Here is a 13,523-nt window from a genome sequence, read left to right on the forward strand (position 1 = left end):
GAAGACCATGGAAGGGTTACCATTACTCCATCGTTGAGCACAAAAAAAAAAAAAAAAAACACCATGGTGTTTCATTTGCCTTTGCCAGCTAGATGTCTGTTTCTGCCTTCGCTCCCTCCCTCCTCTCTTGGCATTCCCAATGGGCAGGGGTAGAGTGTGAGGAACATAGGCCACCCTCCACAGTGCCAATACCTTCCTCTTCAGCCGCTTCTCCAGCTCTTTAAAGGTCCCCATGGTAGAAACTGCGAACAGCTCTAAGGCTGCTTGCACACCCACTTTCAGAGTTAAACTGTGACGTGCCTGAGTCCCACGAGGTCTGGCCAAGCGCTGGAACGAATCCGCTTCTCTCAATCCTGCAAGGCGGCCCCGCCCCTCAGCTTCACGTGGTTGGTAGTGAGTCGCTCACAGCTGACGTCAGTAGTACGCGCCCCAGTGCAGCCTTCTACCCGGCGTGCGCGCCCAGGAGGCTTCTATCTCATCCTCTCTTCAGACTCCTCATAACCTCTGGGCTTCCGACCAGAGGCAGCTCTCGGCCAACTTGCAACAATGTCGATGCTGGCGGAGCGTGAGTGTCGGCCGAGCTGGGCAACCGAGTGATGGGTTGACGGGCACGGGCCACCAGGGTGACCGGGGCCCCGGGGTGTCTAAGTTCCGGGTGGGGACCGCAGTGACTGCCGGGCCCGCGCGGGACAGATGTCCCCGAGACTCTGTTCCTGGTACTAAAGGCTCGGGTCGCACGTTCACGTGTGCGTTCGGAGACTCAGGACACTAAGTTTCGGACTGTCCCGTGCGCTGGCCCTCGTGGTCACCTGGGAGGATTCTTTCACTTCTCTGGGCTCAAGTGACCTGGGGTTCCGAAAAGACGGGTCCCGTAGCATCGCTTTAGGCTCTGAAATTAAACTGTCCAAGATGTGTTGGTCCCAGAGAAGAAAAGTAGGATTACAAGTGTCAGGCACTGTTTAGCCCTTGGCGGGAGTGCAGGCTTGTGAACGGTTCTGAGCGAGACCGAGAGGGTATCCGCGGTTAGAGGCGACTTGGCCTCTTTGTCTTTGACACTTAGCAGCACTCTGAAGTCCACTAATTCTCCTCCTCAGAGGCGACTTTCACTTTGAAATGATACGTGTAGCTACAGATTCTTGCCACCAGAAGGCAGTCGAGTGATGGTCGCTAAGAACTGGCTTTTGACTTTCCCTGGAAGTTGTGTAGCTATCAAGGAATGTAAAGAGATACTTTCATGGCACTTTAGAACAAAGCGTGTTTTAGTGAATCTTCTTCCCTATCTCTCACTACCCTACTGCCACTCCTGGCCCCCTCTCTAGTTTACCCCCACTCTCTTCATGTAGCATACTGCACATCCTGCAGGCAGCCCAGTAGTTGGATTGGAGAGTGTCCTTTCTAGGTAGGTCAATCGATGCCACCCTCTTCCAGGCAGTTCATCTGGTCTCTACTTCCATGAAATTGGGCTAGTTTCTGCCTCAGCCAAGGCTTACAAATCTTAAGTGAGGTGACTACGTCAATACAGTTTGGAGTGTTGGCAGTGGGACACAGGGAAGGACAACTGACCTGGCAGCCAGTTCCTTAGGTAGCATGGCAATGCATCTTGTGTAAGTATGTAGCAGGGATGTATTTCTGATGGGAAGGGAAGGAACCTTACAAGCCTTGGTCAGTGACCCCTGGCAGGCGTTCTCCAGACATGGATCGGGCACAGACATGCAGAACACCAGCTAATACGGCTGGTTTTACTGTGTTCATTCACGAGATAGTGTTGTGCTGAGTATATACTAGTTTTTTTTTTTTTAACTAAGTGGGACAAGTTTTTGGATCACCCTTTTTCCCCAAGGCATAACACTGCAAATTGGCTTGTGGTGTTTGTTTGTTTGTTTGTTTTCCTGCCTGCATGCTTGGGAACGGTTTCTTGTTTGCTGGGGATGTATAGGTAAGGATCCCTATTGGTTTTACCTGCAACACGGTGAGCCCTTTGACTAGAGGTCATGTCATTTTCAGTTGGGTTATGAGGCCGTTGATGATGATGTGCTTGCATGCATGCAGTGGGCGAGCAGGAATGACATTCAACCTCCAGATTCCTTACCTGGCCACAGGTGACTTTGGGGGTTCAGATTCTTGTTCTGTTTGCCTGGTGGGTTCTTTTTCTGTTGTAGTTTTTCCTCAAAATTGTCACAGTGAAGCCAAATGTGGTGGCTCCTGCTTGTGATTCCCCAGCATTTATGGAGCTAAGACTAGAGGATTGCCGCCAGAGCTAGGCTGTCTCAGACAAACAAACAATACAACTCGAGTTCTTTTTTTTTTAAAGATTTATTAAGATTTTTTTAAAGATTTATTTATTATGTATACCGTGTTCTGCCTGCATGTATGCCAGCAGGCCAGAAGAGGGCACCAGATCTCATTGTAGACTGTTGTGAGCCACCATGTGGTGCCTAGGAATTTAACTTGGGACTCTGGAAGAGCAGCCAGGGCTCTTAACCTCTGAGCCATCTCTCCAGCCTGAAATTGAGTTCTTATGGTCAGTTATTGATTTATATTCATTTCAGAGAAAAGTTTCCATGACACCCAAAGCAGTTCCCTTATTTCAGCTGTTCTTTCTTTCCTTTCTTGTTTTTTTCCTTTTTCTTCTTTTACTTTTTCTCCTTCTTTCTCATTCATTTGTATATTCACACATTTCTAATCAGCTATAGGCAAAGTGCTTTATTTTCCTCTGCAGTGAAACATAAGGATGAATAACTGAATGTGACATGGAAGGGATAGAGAGTAAAAGGGCACATGAAAGATGGAAATAAATACCACAGTGCAACAGAATGTGAAGTCACGGATTATTCTGGAGGCTCAGTGGTATTTAATAAGAAGGGAGGTATCATATTATCTGTTAATCATGATACACTATTAACTCTCCCTAAGGTCATAATGACTTGTGTATTGTGTATTAAGAATATAAATTGATCTGGGCATGGGAGGTAGAGGCAGGAGGGTCAGGAGTTCAAAGTCATCCTTAGTTACATAGCAAATTTAAGGTTAGCCTGGGCACTACATGAATCTCCATCTCACTCCAGCCCCAAATAAATTTTGAAATCTATAGGACCTTGGTTTGTATAAAAGGTTTGGGTTTTACTTGGGGACATTAGGCAGATATTGTTCTCCTAGACTCGGGCTTTCTCATCTGAAGGGTAGAAAGGTAGGAAGATCTCCCTTCATTGAGGTAATGTGGAAAGAGTGTCTGCTGTATGTGTGGCATTTAGCCTATAACCTGAAGCTGTGAGCGTTGGGGTGACTGCACCTGCTGCTGTGGCCGCTGCAGCTGCCAGTGAGTATGAAGGCGGTGACGAGAGGGCCTTTGGTTGCTGCCAGTGACTGGAAGTGGAAGGCTAAAATAGTAGTCTGTCAGGTATTTAGTTTGCATTCTCTTGGAGGGAATGTTTTACTTTGAATTTTACAAGGTCAGTTTATATGCCAGGAATGTATAGTTACAGGGAAAGCCAGGGGGAAGATTCTCTTAGCCCTTTGGACCCTGAACATATCCTGTTAACACGCAAGCATGTGCTGATTTGCGTGTGCTCTTCCAGGTAAAGACGGAGTGCTGATGAAATGCCTTTTCAATTGCAGGTCGGCGGAAGCAGAAATGGACTGTGGATCCCAGAAACACTGCGTGGAGTAACGATGATTCCAAGTTTGGCCAGAGGATGCTTGAGAAGATGGGGTGGTCTAAAGGAAAGGTATTGCATCGGAAGTCTAAAGTATCCATGCCATGCCAGAAGGCAGCGAATCAGAAAACAGCCTTCTTAGAGTCTGGGAGAACTTTGTGCTTTAGACCAGTAATTGATTTTGGAGAACTAAATGTGACCAGGTGGTAAAATTAGACTGGAACTGAATGCCAGGTCTTCTGATTACTGCTGTATTCGTGGCCTTCTTAGATATCTTTTAATTCATTACACATGGAATCTTGCTTAGGTTTCAGTTTTGTGTTTCCAGGAATGGTACTTAATTTTCCTTCATAGTAGATATTTGCTTTCTCAAATATCTCACTTACTCCTGACTGCAATGGAGCTTCGAATGTGAAACTGTGCATTCTGCTTCTGTCAGAGTTGGCAGATCCAGTGGGCGTGCGGTACCCTTAAACTGCCTCACCCTTAGCAGTGCTCCTCATGTTGGCTGCTCTGTTGAACTTTGCCGTGGTAGCATCACTTCCCTTTCTCTCACCTCGTGCATCACCTCAGCAACCTCTGCATCATGGCCAACTTCTTCCTCTAGTCTTGTGAGCTGAGGAGCCACTTTGCATACTCCACGCAGGCAATCTCAGTAATTACCGTGTATTGGATTATGCCTCCTGGCTGAGATGCTTGAGGGACCATCTCAAGATTATTTTTTATTATAAACCTCTTGTCCCCTCAAGTGTTGTCCTTCCCAGGTTTTCCTGATTTTTAAAAATGGTGCTGACTACCCAAGCATCCAAACAATCCCACCTCCCATTTCCCTTCTTTCCTCCTCTGTCCATTTCTCCATATAACAACTAGAAGGGTCTTGAAACTGAACTTTAGATCATGTTGCTCCCTTGCTGAAGATGTTTCCAAGGATTAAAATCTGCATCTCTGCTCCAACTTTCAAGGTCCTGTGATGTTCAGTCTCTGTTTTCTATTCCTTTCCCATTCATCTAGCTGAAGCCTCCTTGGAGGACTTTCTCATCTACAGTCCCTGCACTTGGCATACAACCTTCGGAGTGAGAGCTAAGTGAGACCAGGAACCTGGAATGCTCCTCCACCTTCTTAATTGATGTCATGTTGTAGTGTTAAGTCACAGAATGCCATGTGCTCCACGTGCTTCCTAATGCTATGACTGTTTTATACAGTTCTCCCTGTTGTGATGACCCCAATCATAAGATTCTTTCATTGCTACTTCATAATTATAATTTTGCTACTGTTATAAATAGCTGACCCCTGTGAAGGGCCGTTTGACTCATAGGTTGAGAACCGTCGTTCTGGGTTGTCTCTTGAATAGATAGTAAAGAAAGAAAGAGGCAATTTCTCTTTGTAGCTGATAGGGTTATATTTGATTTCTTTCTTTTTAATCTCCACAGGGTTTGGGAGCTCAGGAGCAAGGAGCCACAGAACATATTAAAGTTAAAGTTAAGAACAATAACCTGGGACTCGGAGCTACAAACAATAACGAAGTGAGCAGCTTCTGTGTGTTTTCTCTGCAGAGTTGACTTGTGTCAACATAAACATTGAAATTCGTGCAAGTAGATGGAATGGCTTTTATCAAGAGTATGGTACATGCTTTGGGTGAAGAAAGATGTAAGAGCACTTGACTTAGCTTGTCCTCATCCTGTGGCATGCATCCACCGCCTTGCCTGTCCTCCTGAAGCCTTTACTTAATGGCCTAGAAAGGCTCTCCTGTTTTATGGCTGAATTTTGTAAAAAGTCTTTTCAAAAAAATACTCATTTCAGAACAGAACCAAATTTTATCTTTACTTCTACCCTAATATTAGTATAATAAAACCCTAGTATTGTCTTCTTAATGTAGGTGGCTTTGAGAGCGGGAAGTGACGTAGGAAAGCTGTCTTGTCTGTTTGTGTTCCCCTTAGTCTCATAGCCTCTTGAACACAGACTCTGTGCTTGAAAGTCAGCAGCTGACAGACTCATCATGTTTAGTACCGACGGCTCCTTTGCATTCAGAGTCAGGCTGGGAGCTTTGTCCTAAACTCCTGTAGCTAACAGAATCCAGTAAAAAAGAAAAGAAAAGAAAAGAAACTGAGAGAATGACTTTATGTAAACTGAATTGCTTAGAATAGTTTAGTATTTCTGACTAGAACAGCTAAGATTTTTCTGAAGTAACAGCTAAAATTTTAGCCACTAAAGAAAGGGTTTCTATAAGGTATAAGTGCTGATTTGAGAAACACAAAACATGCTATACTTATGTTCTTAGGAGAAACATTGTGTTCTGTAAACCTATTTGTACACCTTAACTTTTAAGCTTTCTTAATAAGAAATGCTTATGTAAAGTTATATGGGCAAATTCTGCTCAAAAACCCTGTTGCCCCCTGGTTCATATTGTTTAGAGATCATTATTAGTGAACCCTTTACAAGTGGGAACTTGTTGATTCAGAGACTTAGGGCGTCCTTCCACAGAATTCTGCCAAGTTGCTGCTGACACAAGTAGTTAGAATTCAGCAGAATAGTCCAGGTTGTGTTGCACATAGAGGAGGCCATGCTCTCGCTGCCCTTGTCTTTATCATGTCCATGGTGTGTGCCACGCCCCCACCCCGAATTTATTTATTTTCTTTTATGTATATGGGTATTTTTTTCTGTGCATATGTGTTTGTACCACATGCTTACAGTACCCATGGATGTCAGAAGAAGGCGTGGGTTCATCTGGAACTGGAGTTAAAGACAGACGTGAGCCACCATGTGGGTGCTAGAAATTGAATCTGTGTCCTCTGCAAGAGCAGTCAGTGCTCTTAACTGCCGGGTCATATCTCCAGTCCCCAATAGTCTCTCTGTGTGAGAAAATACTAATTTTATATTGCTTAAGTGTAATTTTTAGCAAACAAACTGCCTGTTGATTTGTTTTGCTCCAACTTAACTATGGATGAGCCATATGCCTTTGGAATACAGGTTTGAGCTTCCAAGCAGGTTCCTCTAAATATATATTGTCTACTTTGTGTTGCTGGAGACCAAACCTGGAACTTTATACACGCTAGGCAAGGACTCCACTACTGAGCTTTGACCTAGATTCTCCAGCTTTATTTGGCTCTGCTTACACCTTATTCCAAGTTTATAGCTTTCATATGGATCTGCTTAAATTTATTTCAAGTTTATACTATTTCTTGAATCCAGTTAAATTTATTAAATAATATTGCTTGATGTTGGTTGTAGGTGCCACAGTAGAGAAGCTCACCAAGATGCTAAGCCTTAATTTTCCAAAAGAGCAGAGTTACAGCCTTCTTGAAAAAAATTGATACCCAACTAGCTCACTCCACTTACTTTATTCAAACATAGATATACAGGTTAATTGGAGCTGGGAAAGGTTCTAACTACCAAAGTTATCTTGCTGTTGCTGCTCATGAGGGCAGATGACTCACACAAATTGTGGTTAGCCATAATCAAAAGTAAGAACTCTACATTTGCCAGGAGTGTCTTCGGACCAAGGTTGATGCAGGTGTATGTAGCACCAAGGGTCAATTCTCCAGAGAGACAACAATTCTTCAAGGTTTCAACAGTCTCAAAACAATTTCTCAGCCTCTGCTGACTAACCCAAACATAGCAATAACTTTGCTGAAAAGCCAGACACAAAGGCTTTACTATAGACTTAGCTGCAAAATAATACAATTTCATATTAATGGCCAGATTTCTGTTATATCTCTGTGTCAGCAGCATAGTAAGCTTTAGGCTTGCTGCTCATACTTTTTGGTGCTTCCAGGACAACTGGATTGCTCACCAGGATGACTTCAACCAGCTTTTGGCAGCACTCAACACTTGCCACAGTCAGGAAACAGCAGGTAAGGACACTAGCGCTGCTGCTCCCCCCATCAGAATCACTTTCGCTGTAGACCTTTCTGATCCGAGAGCTGGGTGATGGAAGCGTTACCAGGACTCAGTTCTGTTTATATCCTAACGGTACTGTCACTGAATGAGCTGTCCTCATTCCAGCTATGGGCATGTTACTGGCATCTGGTGATGCAGAACTGTGGCTGCACGTCCTGCAGCATGGACATCTGTGCCCCACAGCAAAGAATGCCTAGTTTTCTGGGAGGAAACGGCAGGGTCCGAACAGCCAAGGAAGGGCACATGAATGCTTCTAGATACTGGTAGTGCTGGTAGTCTAACCCTGGGAGTAGTGATGAAGGGGTTCACTTTATAATTCTTCAACTGTATAGGGGTTTTTTGTTTTGTTTTTTTGAGACAGGATTTCTCTATATAACAGCCCTGGCTATTCTTGAACTAGCTCTTGTAGACCAGGCTGGCTTTGAACTCACAGAGATCAGCCTGCTTATGCCTCCTGAGTGCTGGGATTAAATGTGTGCACCACCACCCTGGCTAACTGTATAGGTTTTTAATTATATCTGTATGCTATGCACATATTATGATAAAAGAATTGTGAACATTACTTGTCTTTCTGGCAGACTTAAAATACAGCATATATAATTAATGCTACATAAAGACTAAAATGAAAGTTAGCTATGAAGTGGCAGATTGGTCACCAGAGAGTTCACCTTAGTGAGTATCTGGTGATCTAAGGGTCATGACTATGGCATCACTCAAGTGTGAGGTGCCTTTACCACCAGTGCCCGCATGGACCTTTGAACCTGGGATCCTTTTCTCAGAGATGCCCACACCCTTGTTCTTAACCAGAGAAAACTATTTTGCATTAGGTTTGGCATTGTTACTCTTAGTGCTTGGTGCCTCAGAGAGTGCTTGTGATTTTCAGGCCACAGAATTCCAGAATTGATCTGCTCCAAGACCTCACAGAGATCTTGGATGGGCTGCATGGATAGAGGTTCTGTCTCCTGCAGTCTGATGGTATCATGATCACCATTTCCTAGGTGAGAGGTACTGTTTTAGTAGTACCGGGACCCTGTCTCACTCAGGACAGGCCTCCTTTGTCCCTCACTGATGGCCAAAGCTGAGCAGAGTCACTGCAACAACACCCCCATCCCCTGGACCGTTTAAGTGTTTAAGGCAGTGGGCTTTCCGAAGGTCCCAGAGGACTGAGAGTTTTTTTCAGGAAGGCTGTGACTGACTTCACAAATGACACTTGCCTTCTTCATCTTCCTCCAGGATTAATCTCCCTGGGCTTCCTTTTCCTTGGTGCCCACAGCTGGGAGTATTTTAAGTGATGTCAAAACTGCAGCTGCTCACCTGTAGATAACTCCAGTCCAGACCACTAGAGGGGGCCAGTAGCTTCTTGTCTGTGGCTCCACTGCCATCCAGAACTGAAAGGCGCTTTCAGAAGATTCCTTTTGGGGAAGGCCTCTTCCCAGGACAGACTTGGAAAGCTAGCAGGTTATTTTCCTACTGTGCCATCTTTTTTGAATGTGATGTCTTCATCCACATGAATTTTCACCACAGCCACACATTGCTTGCATCCAGTGGTAGATGGCATAAGAACCTAGTATTCTTTTCTGTTGTTAAGATTCCTTGGTAACTTCAAACTGTTTGTCTTCGAGCTAAGCAGACTGTGTTGTCCTGTTGTAGAACATAAAAATCAAAATGTTGTTTTAAATTTCATTTTTAAAAGTTCCCTTGTTTTACACATACGGGTGTAGTGGGTGTTTATAATCCCAGCGCTTGGGAGGAAGAGGAGAAGGATCAGAAGTTCAGTGTTAACCTCGTGTAAATTGCCAGCCCACATCACACCAACAGAAAAGAGAGCAGGCGCTGGGAAGATTGCTGTCCATAAAGCACCTGTTGCACGAGAGTGGAGTCCTGAGTTCAGATCCCCAGCAACCTCACCAAAAAGACCAGTGTGTAACTGTATCCCCAGTACTGGGAGAACGGAGACTAGAGAACCTCTGGTGCTCACTGGCCAGCCACCCTTGCCAGTCACTGAGTTCTAGGTTCAGTGATAGACCCTGTCTCAAAAAATGAAGTATATCAAGATGCAGAAAGACACCTAGCACTGTCCTCTGGCCTCCACATGCGTGTGCACAGTTACACATGCAGACATTCACGTGAATAAGTACCCATATACATACACGGGTGCATGTACACACAGGAAACTGTGTACACTTAGGCATGTCCTGACAGGTCTACATTAGCATTGTGATGGCACTTTCTCATAGAAACTGCATATTGCCCTTCTGATATTTTGCCACTCATTATTTTAAATATTTTGGGAGGGAAACTGGCATGCTGAGCACAGTGGTGTAGGGTGTGCACTCCCAGTAACCCATGCTGAACACTGAAAGCTGAAGCACCTGTCTTCACAGTTCACAGCCGGCTCTGCTTTACGTTCTGTTGAAATTCCTAGGAGCTCCTGGGGAGAGCATGGCTACCTGTTATGTGGTTCAGTGGTCATGTTGGGATTAACCCACCACTCTTTACTGCAGATGATCACATGATATTCCAGTATCAGGCTGTGTCAGTGTGAGCTCAGCCATATTGAAAGGCTTTGGGGTGACCTTGGTGGTGTACTGCTATGGATAAGTGCCGTGAATAGTCATATGTAAATTTTGGTTATGAAGACATATTTTCATTTCTCTTCTTTAAGAGTTTTATAGACTAGAGAGAGCCTTGCCTGATTTACACTTTAAAAGCCAATCCCAATCCTTTGATAACGGTTTGGTAATAAATAATGGCACGCCCATAAAATTGTATGTAAGAACTCGTCAGCCTTTCATGCAGAGAGTGAGTTACATGGTGGTTAATGTTTTTCTTCTTTTACAGATTCCTCAGACAATAAGGAAAAGAAATCTTTTAGCCTTGAAGAAAAATCTAAAACCTCCAAAAACCGGGTTCATTATATGAAATTCACGAAAGGTAAGAGCAGGCATCCACCTGGTGAAGTGTGTGTGTTGGCACTGGGTCTCCTGGGGCATTGTGACTCCTGCCCAGTGCTGCAGCACGGGCTGCTTGTTCGAAGTCCTGAATGGGGCAGTCTGGTCTGCCTGGTGGGTTGATCTGCGGCAGCCCTGGGTGGCAGGGGCTCAGTGCCCATGCTGACTTGTTAGACATCTTACTAAAGTGCAAATTGGGGTGCAGTGGTACCAAGAGGAGCCCAGGGGAGGCTTCAGACTGGGCAGGTCCTGTGTGGGCTGTGATGAAAGTCTGTCTGTTTAGAGAAAATGGGAATTCTGTGTAGCTAAATCAAAGATAATTTAAATTTTCTATTCTTTAATTTTACAGCTTGTGTACTTTCTTTCAGTTCTTAGTGGTTGTGGTGGATAGTCCCTGTTTTGACAGTTTGGCTCATTAATTATATCAAAATCTTCACTGTAGTGAGTCATAGTCCTAAGGTGATCCTTGGAATCATCTATGCAAGTTCTCCATCTCATGGAGTATCTCTATAGGCATCCCATGGCTGTGGCCAGGGTGGTGTTGAGGAATGGGGCAGTTGGAAGTTGGGCAGTAAGCCCTGCCTTGCTCATCACACCTTCCCCATGGAGCTCATTGTGAGTACAACTATTCTCTGTAGCCATTAGGTGGCAGTCGTGTACAGATGAGAAGCCTTTACCTTACTATAAACAAATCCCAGATTTTCTGCATATGGTCACACGCTATCTATTATATGCAGTACGTTATGGATGTTAGGTGTGATGGTTACTGTTCTGTGACATCCCGTCACTATTTGATTGTTCTTTGGCATATTGGATGTCTCTTTCTGTCTCTGTGCCAGGAAAGGCATATCTCTTCATCTTGGTCTTGGCATTTGGGGGTTTGCTTAACTCCCATAACCTGCCTGAGTAGCAGTGGGAGACAGAGTATGACTGGACATTGTTGACAGTAGCTGTCCTTTAGGGCCAGGACCCCAACAAGTAGAACTGTGCTTGGAAGACATGAAAGGTACGGCAGAGCCTGGGGTTCAGGAGCAGAGTGCTAAGCTCTGTGGGAGAACTGGAGTCTCCTTTCTTCTCAACTTGTGGTTTTAATTAAACTCCTTTGTGCTATCCCTTTCTTTTTGACAGGCAAATGCTCTTGTTGGAAGCCTCTGAGGCATCTAACCAGGGCTTATCTCTACCATACCATAACCTGCTGTAGGACAGAAAACTGCTTTACTGTCCCTGTAGTCCTTTGGAGGTGAGGAATGGTAGCCCCTTAAACAGCTTTTCTTTTTTCATTTGATGCTACAGGAAGACTAGAGACATTGCAGAAGGCTGTTGCAGATTTGGACGGCATACAGCCTTTTCTTTTCCCTCCAAATTAATGTAGTCTTCTGATTGTCCTTTAGTCCCTGACTGCATGCCTGCCTTCATCCGAAGCATTTGCTGAAGTTAGGAGAAACCTCTCTAAGGTGCTTTACTCTTCTGGATACTGGCTGTGTCTACTTGTTTTCTATTTCTAGTTCAGCCACTCCCTTGCTGGTGACCCTGTCACCTCTTGATGCATTATGCCTTCATTTCTCTCTCACAGGAAGTTTTGTACATTTAACAGCCTTGCTTGTGAAGAAAGGAGGTTTTGGTGTGCAGAGAAGACAGCTGGAGGTGTATTGTGCTAGAAGGAGAGGAGGTGTCAGGAAACAGAGGACCTAAAGGCTGGGAATAAGAAAGAAAGAGGAAAAGGAGTGAAAATCCAGGCAGGACAGGAAATAGCAGATCCCACCATCTGCACTGTCCAGTGGAAGGTGGTGTTCTTTCATTTCTTAAAAGCTGTTTCTTTTCACTTGGTCTTGTCTCTGGGTGTGAATGATAACCATGAACTGTCTTAAAAGAGCCTGTCTGGGTCAGAGGAAGCTGGCTTCTGGCTGCTGCTCTCCCAGACACATCCCCAACTATTTCCCTTCCTTCAAATTCTGTTTCCTTTTCTGTAACATGAGGAGATATTTGCAAGCTGCCATGAAGTCCAGCTAGACTCTGGTCTGTGGTTTGTGAGACATGACCCTCCGTATTGAACTCACACTTTTCCAGCCTTGTGAAAAGAGGACCTTAATGTTAACAATGAAAGTTTCTAGTTCCCTTTGTTAGTAAGAGTGAGTCACGTGGTAAGCCCCTGTGTGTTCCAGAAAACTAAAATGTAGCAAGGTGGCACTCTGTATAGCCTGCACATGACCTTCATAGAGCAAGGGCTGGCCATTGTAGTGTACGCCCTTAGTCCCAGCACTGGGGAGGCAGAGGCATCCAAGGCCAGCCTAGTGGTCTATACAGCGAGTTTCAGGATAGCCAGGGCAACATAGTGAGACCCTGTCTCAAAGAAACTGCAAAATACCTGGCCCGAGCAAGTGGTACTGTAGTATCTGCTACTGCCTAAATTCTGCCTATATCATTTTAGTCCTGATGCATAGTTACTTCTTTGTGTAGCTTCTACTTGATGGCTTTTGTTTGAAATAATTAATTATGTAATTTTAAGTTACTATCAACCATATTTGTTTAAAATCTAGCTCCTCCCACAGTAAGACTATGGTTGTAAGCGGCATTGCTTTTTTATTTAATTTAGTCTTACTGACTGAGTTATGTAAATAAAATTTGAAATAATTGAAGCTACCCAGATAAACCTGTTTTGTTTTGTTTTTATTTATTTTACATTCCAACCACAGTTCCCCTGCCACCCCTCTTCCTGCCCCCCGCCCCCCGCCTTATCCTTAGCCCACCCCCCATCCACCCCTCCCAAAGGGTAAGGCCTCCCATGAAGAGTCAACAAAACCTGTCACAGTAAGTTGAGGCAGGACCAAGCCCTTCCAGCATCAAGACTAAGGGAGGCATCCCACCATAGGGAATGGGCTCCAAAAAGCTAGCTTGTGCACCAGGGATAGATCTTGTTCCCACTGCCAGGGGCACCTCAAATGGACCAAGCTACACGACTGTTTCCCACATGCAGAGGGCCTAGTTTGGTCCCATGCAGGCTCGGATTCCCAGAGCTTGGCCT

At 44.7% G+C, this 13,523-nt stretch overlaps 1 protein-coding gene across 1 annotated transcript in view; it reads left to right on the forward strand.

Annotated features, from left to right (window-relative positions):
• Positions 1-430: 430 nt before the first annotated feature.
• Positions 431-13,523, forward strand: part of Pinx1 (PIN2 (TERF1) interacting telomerase inhibitor 1) — a 60,257-nt gene continuing 47,164 nt past the window's right edge. The window contains exons 1-5 of the mRNA XM_075949829.1: positions 431-565; positions 3,616-3,725; positions 5,084-5,176; positions 7,426-7,504; positions 10,392-10,484. Coding sequence (XP_075805944.1) covers positions 547-565; positions 3,616-3,725; positions 5,084-5,176; positions 7,426-7,504; positions 10,392-10,484 — 394 coding nt within the window. The 5' untranslated portion in view covers positions 431-546. The remainder of the gene's footprint in view (positions 566-3,615; positions 3,726-5,083; positions 5,177-7,425; positions 7,505-10,391; positions 10,485-13,523) is intronic.

The sequence above is a fragment of the Microtus pennsylvanicus genome, chromosome 15 (genome assembly GCF_037038515.1).
Source record: "Microtus pennsylvanicus isolate mMicPen1 chromosome 15, mMicPen1.hap1, whole genome shotgun sequence".
Classification (NCBI taxonomy): Eukaryota; Metazoa; Chordata; class Mammalia; order Rodentia; family Cricetidae; genus Microtus; species Microtus pennsylvanicus.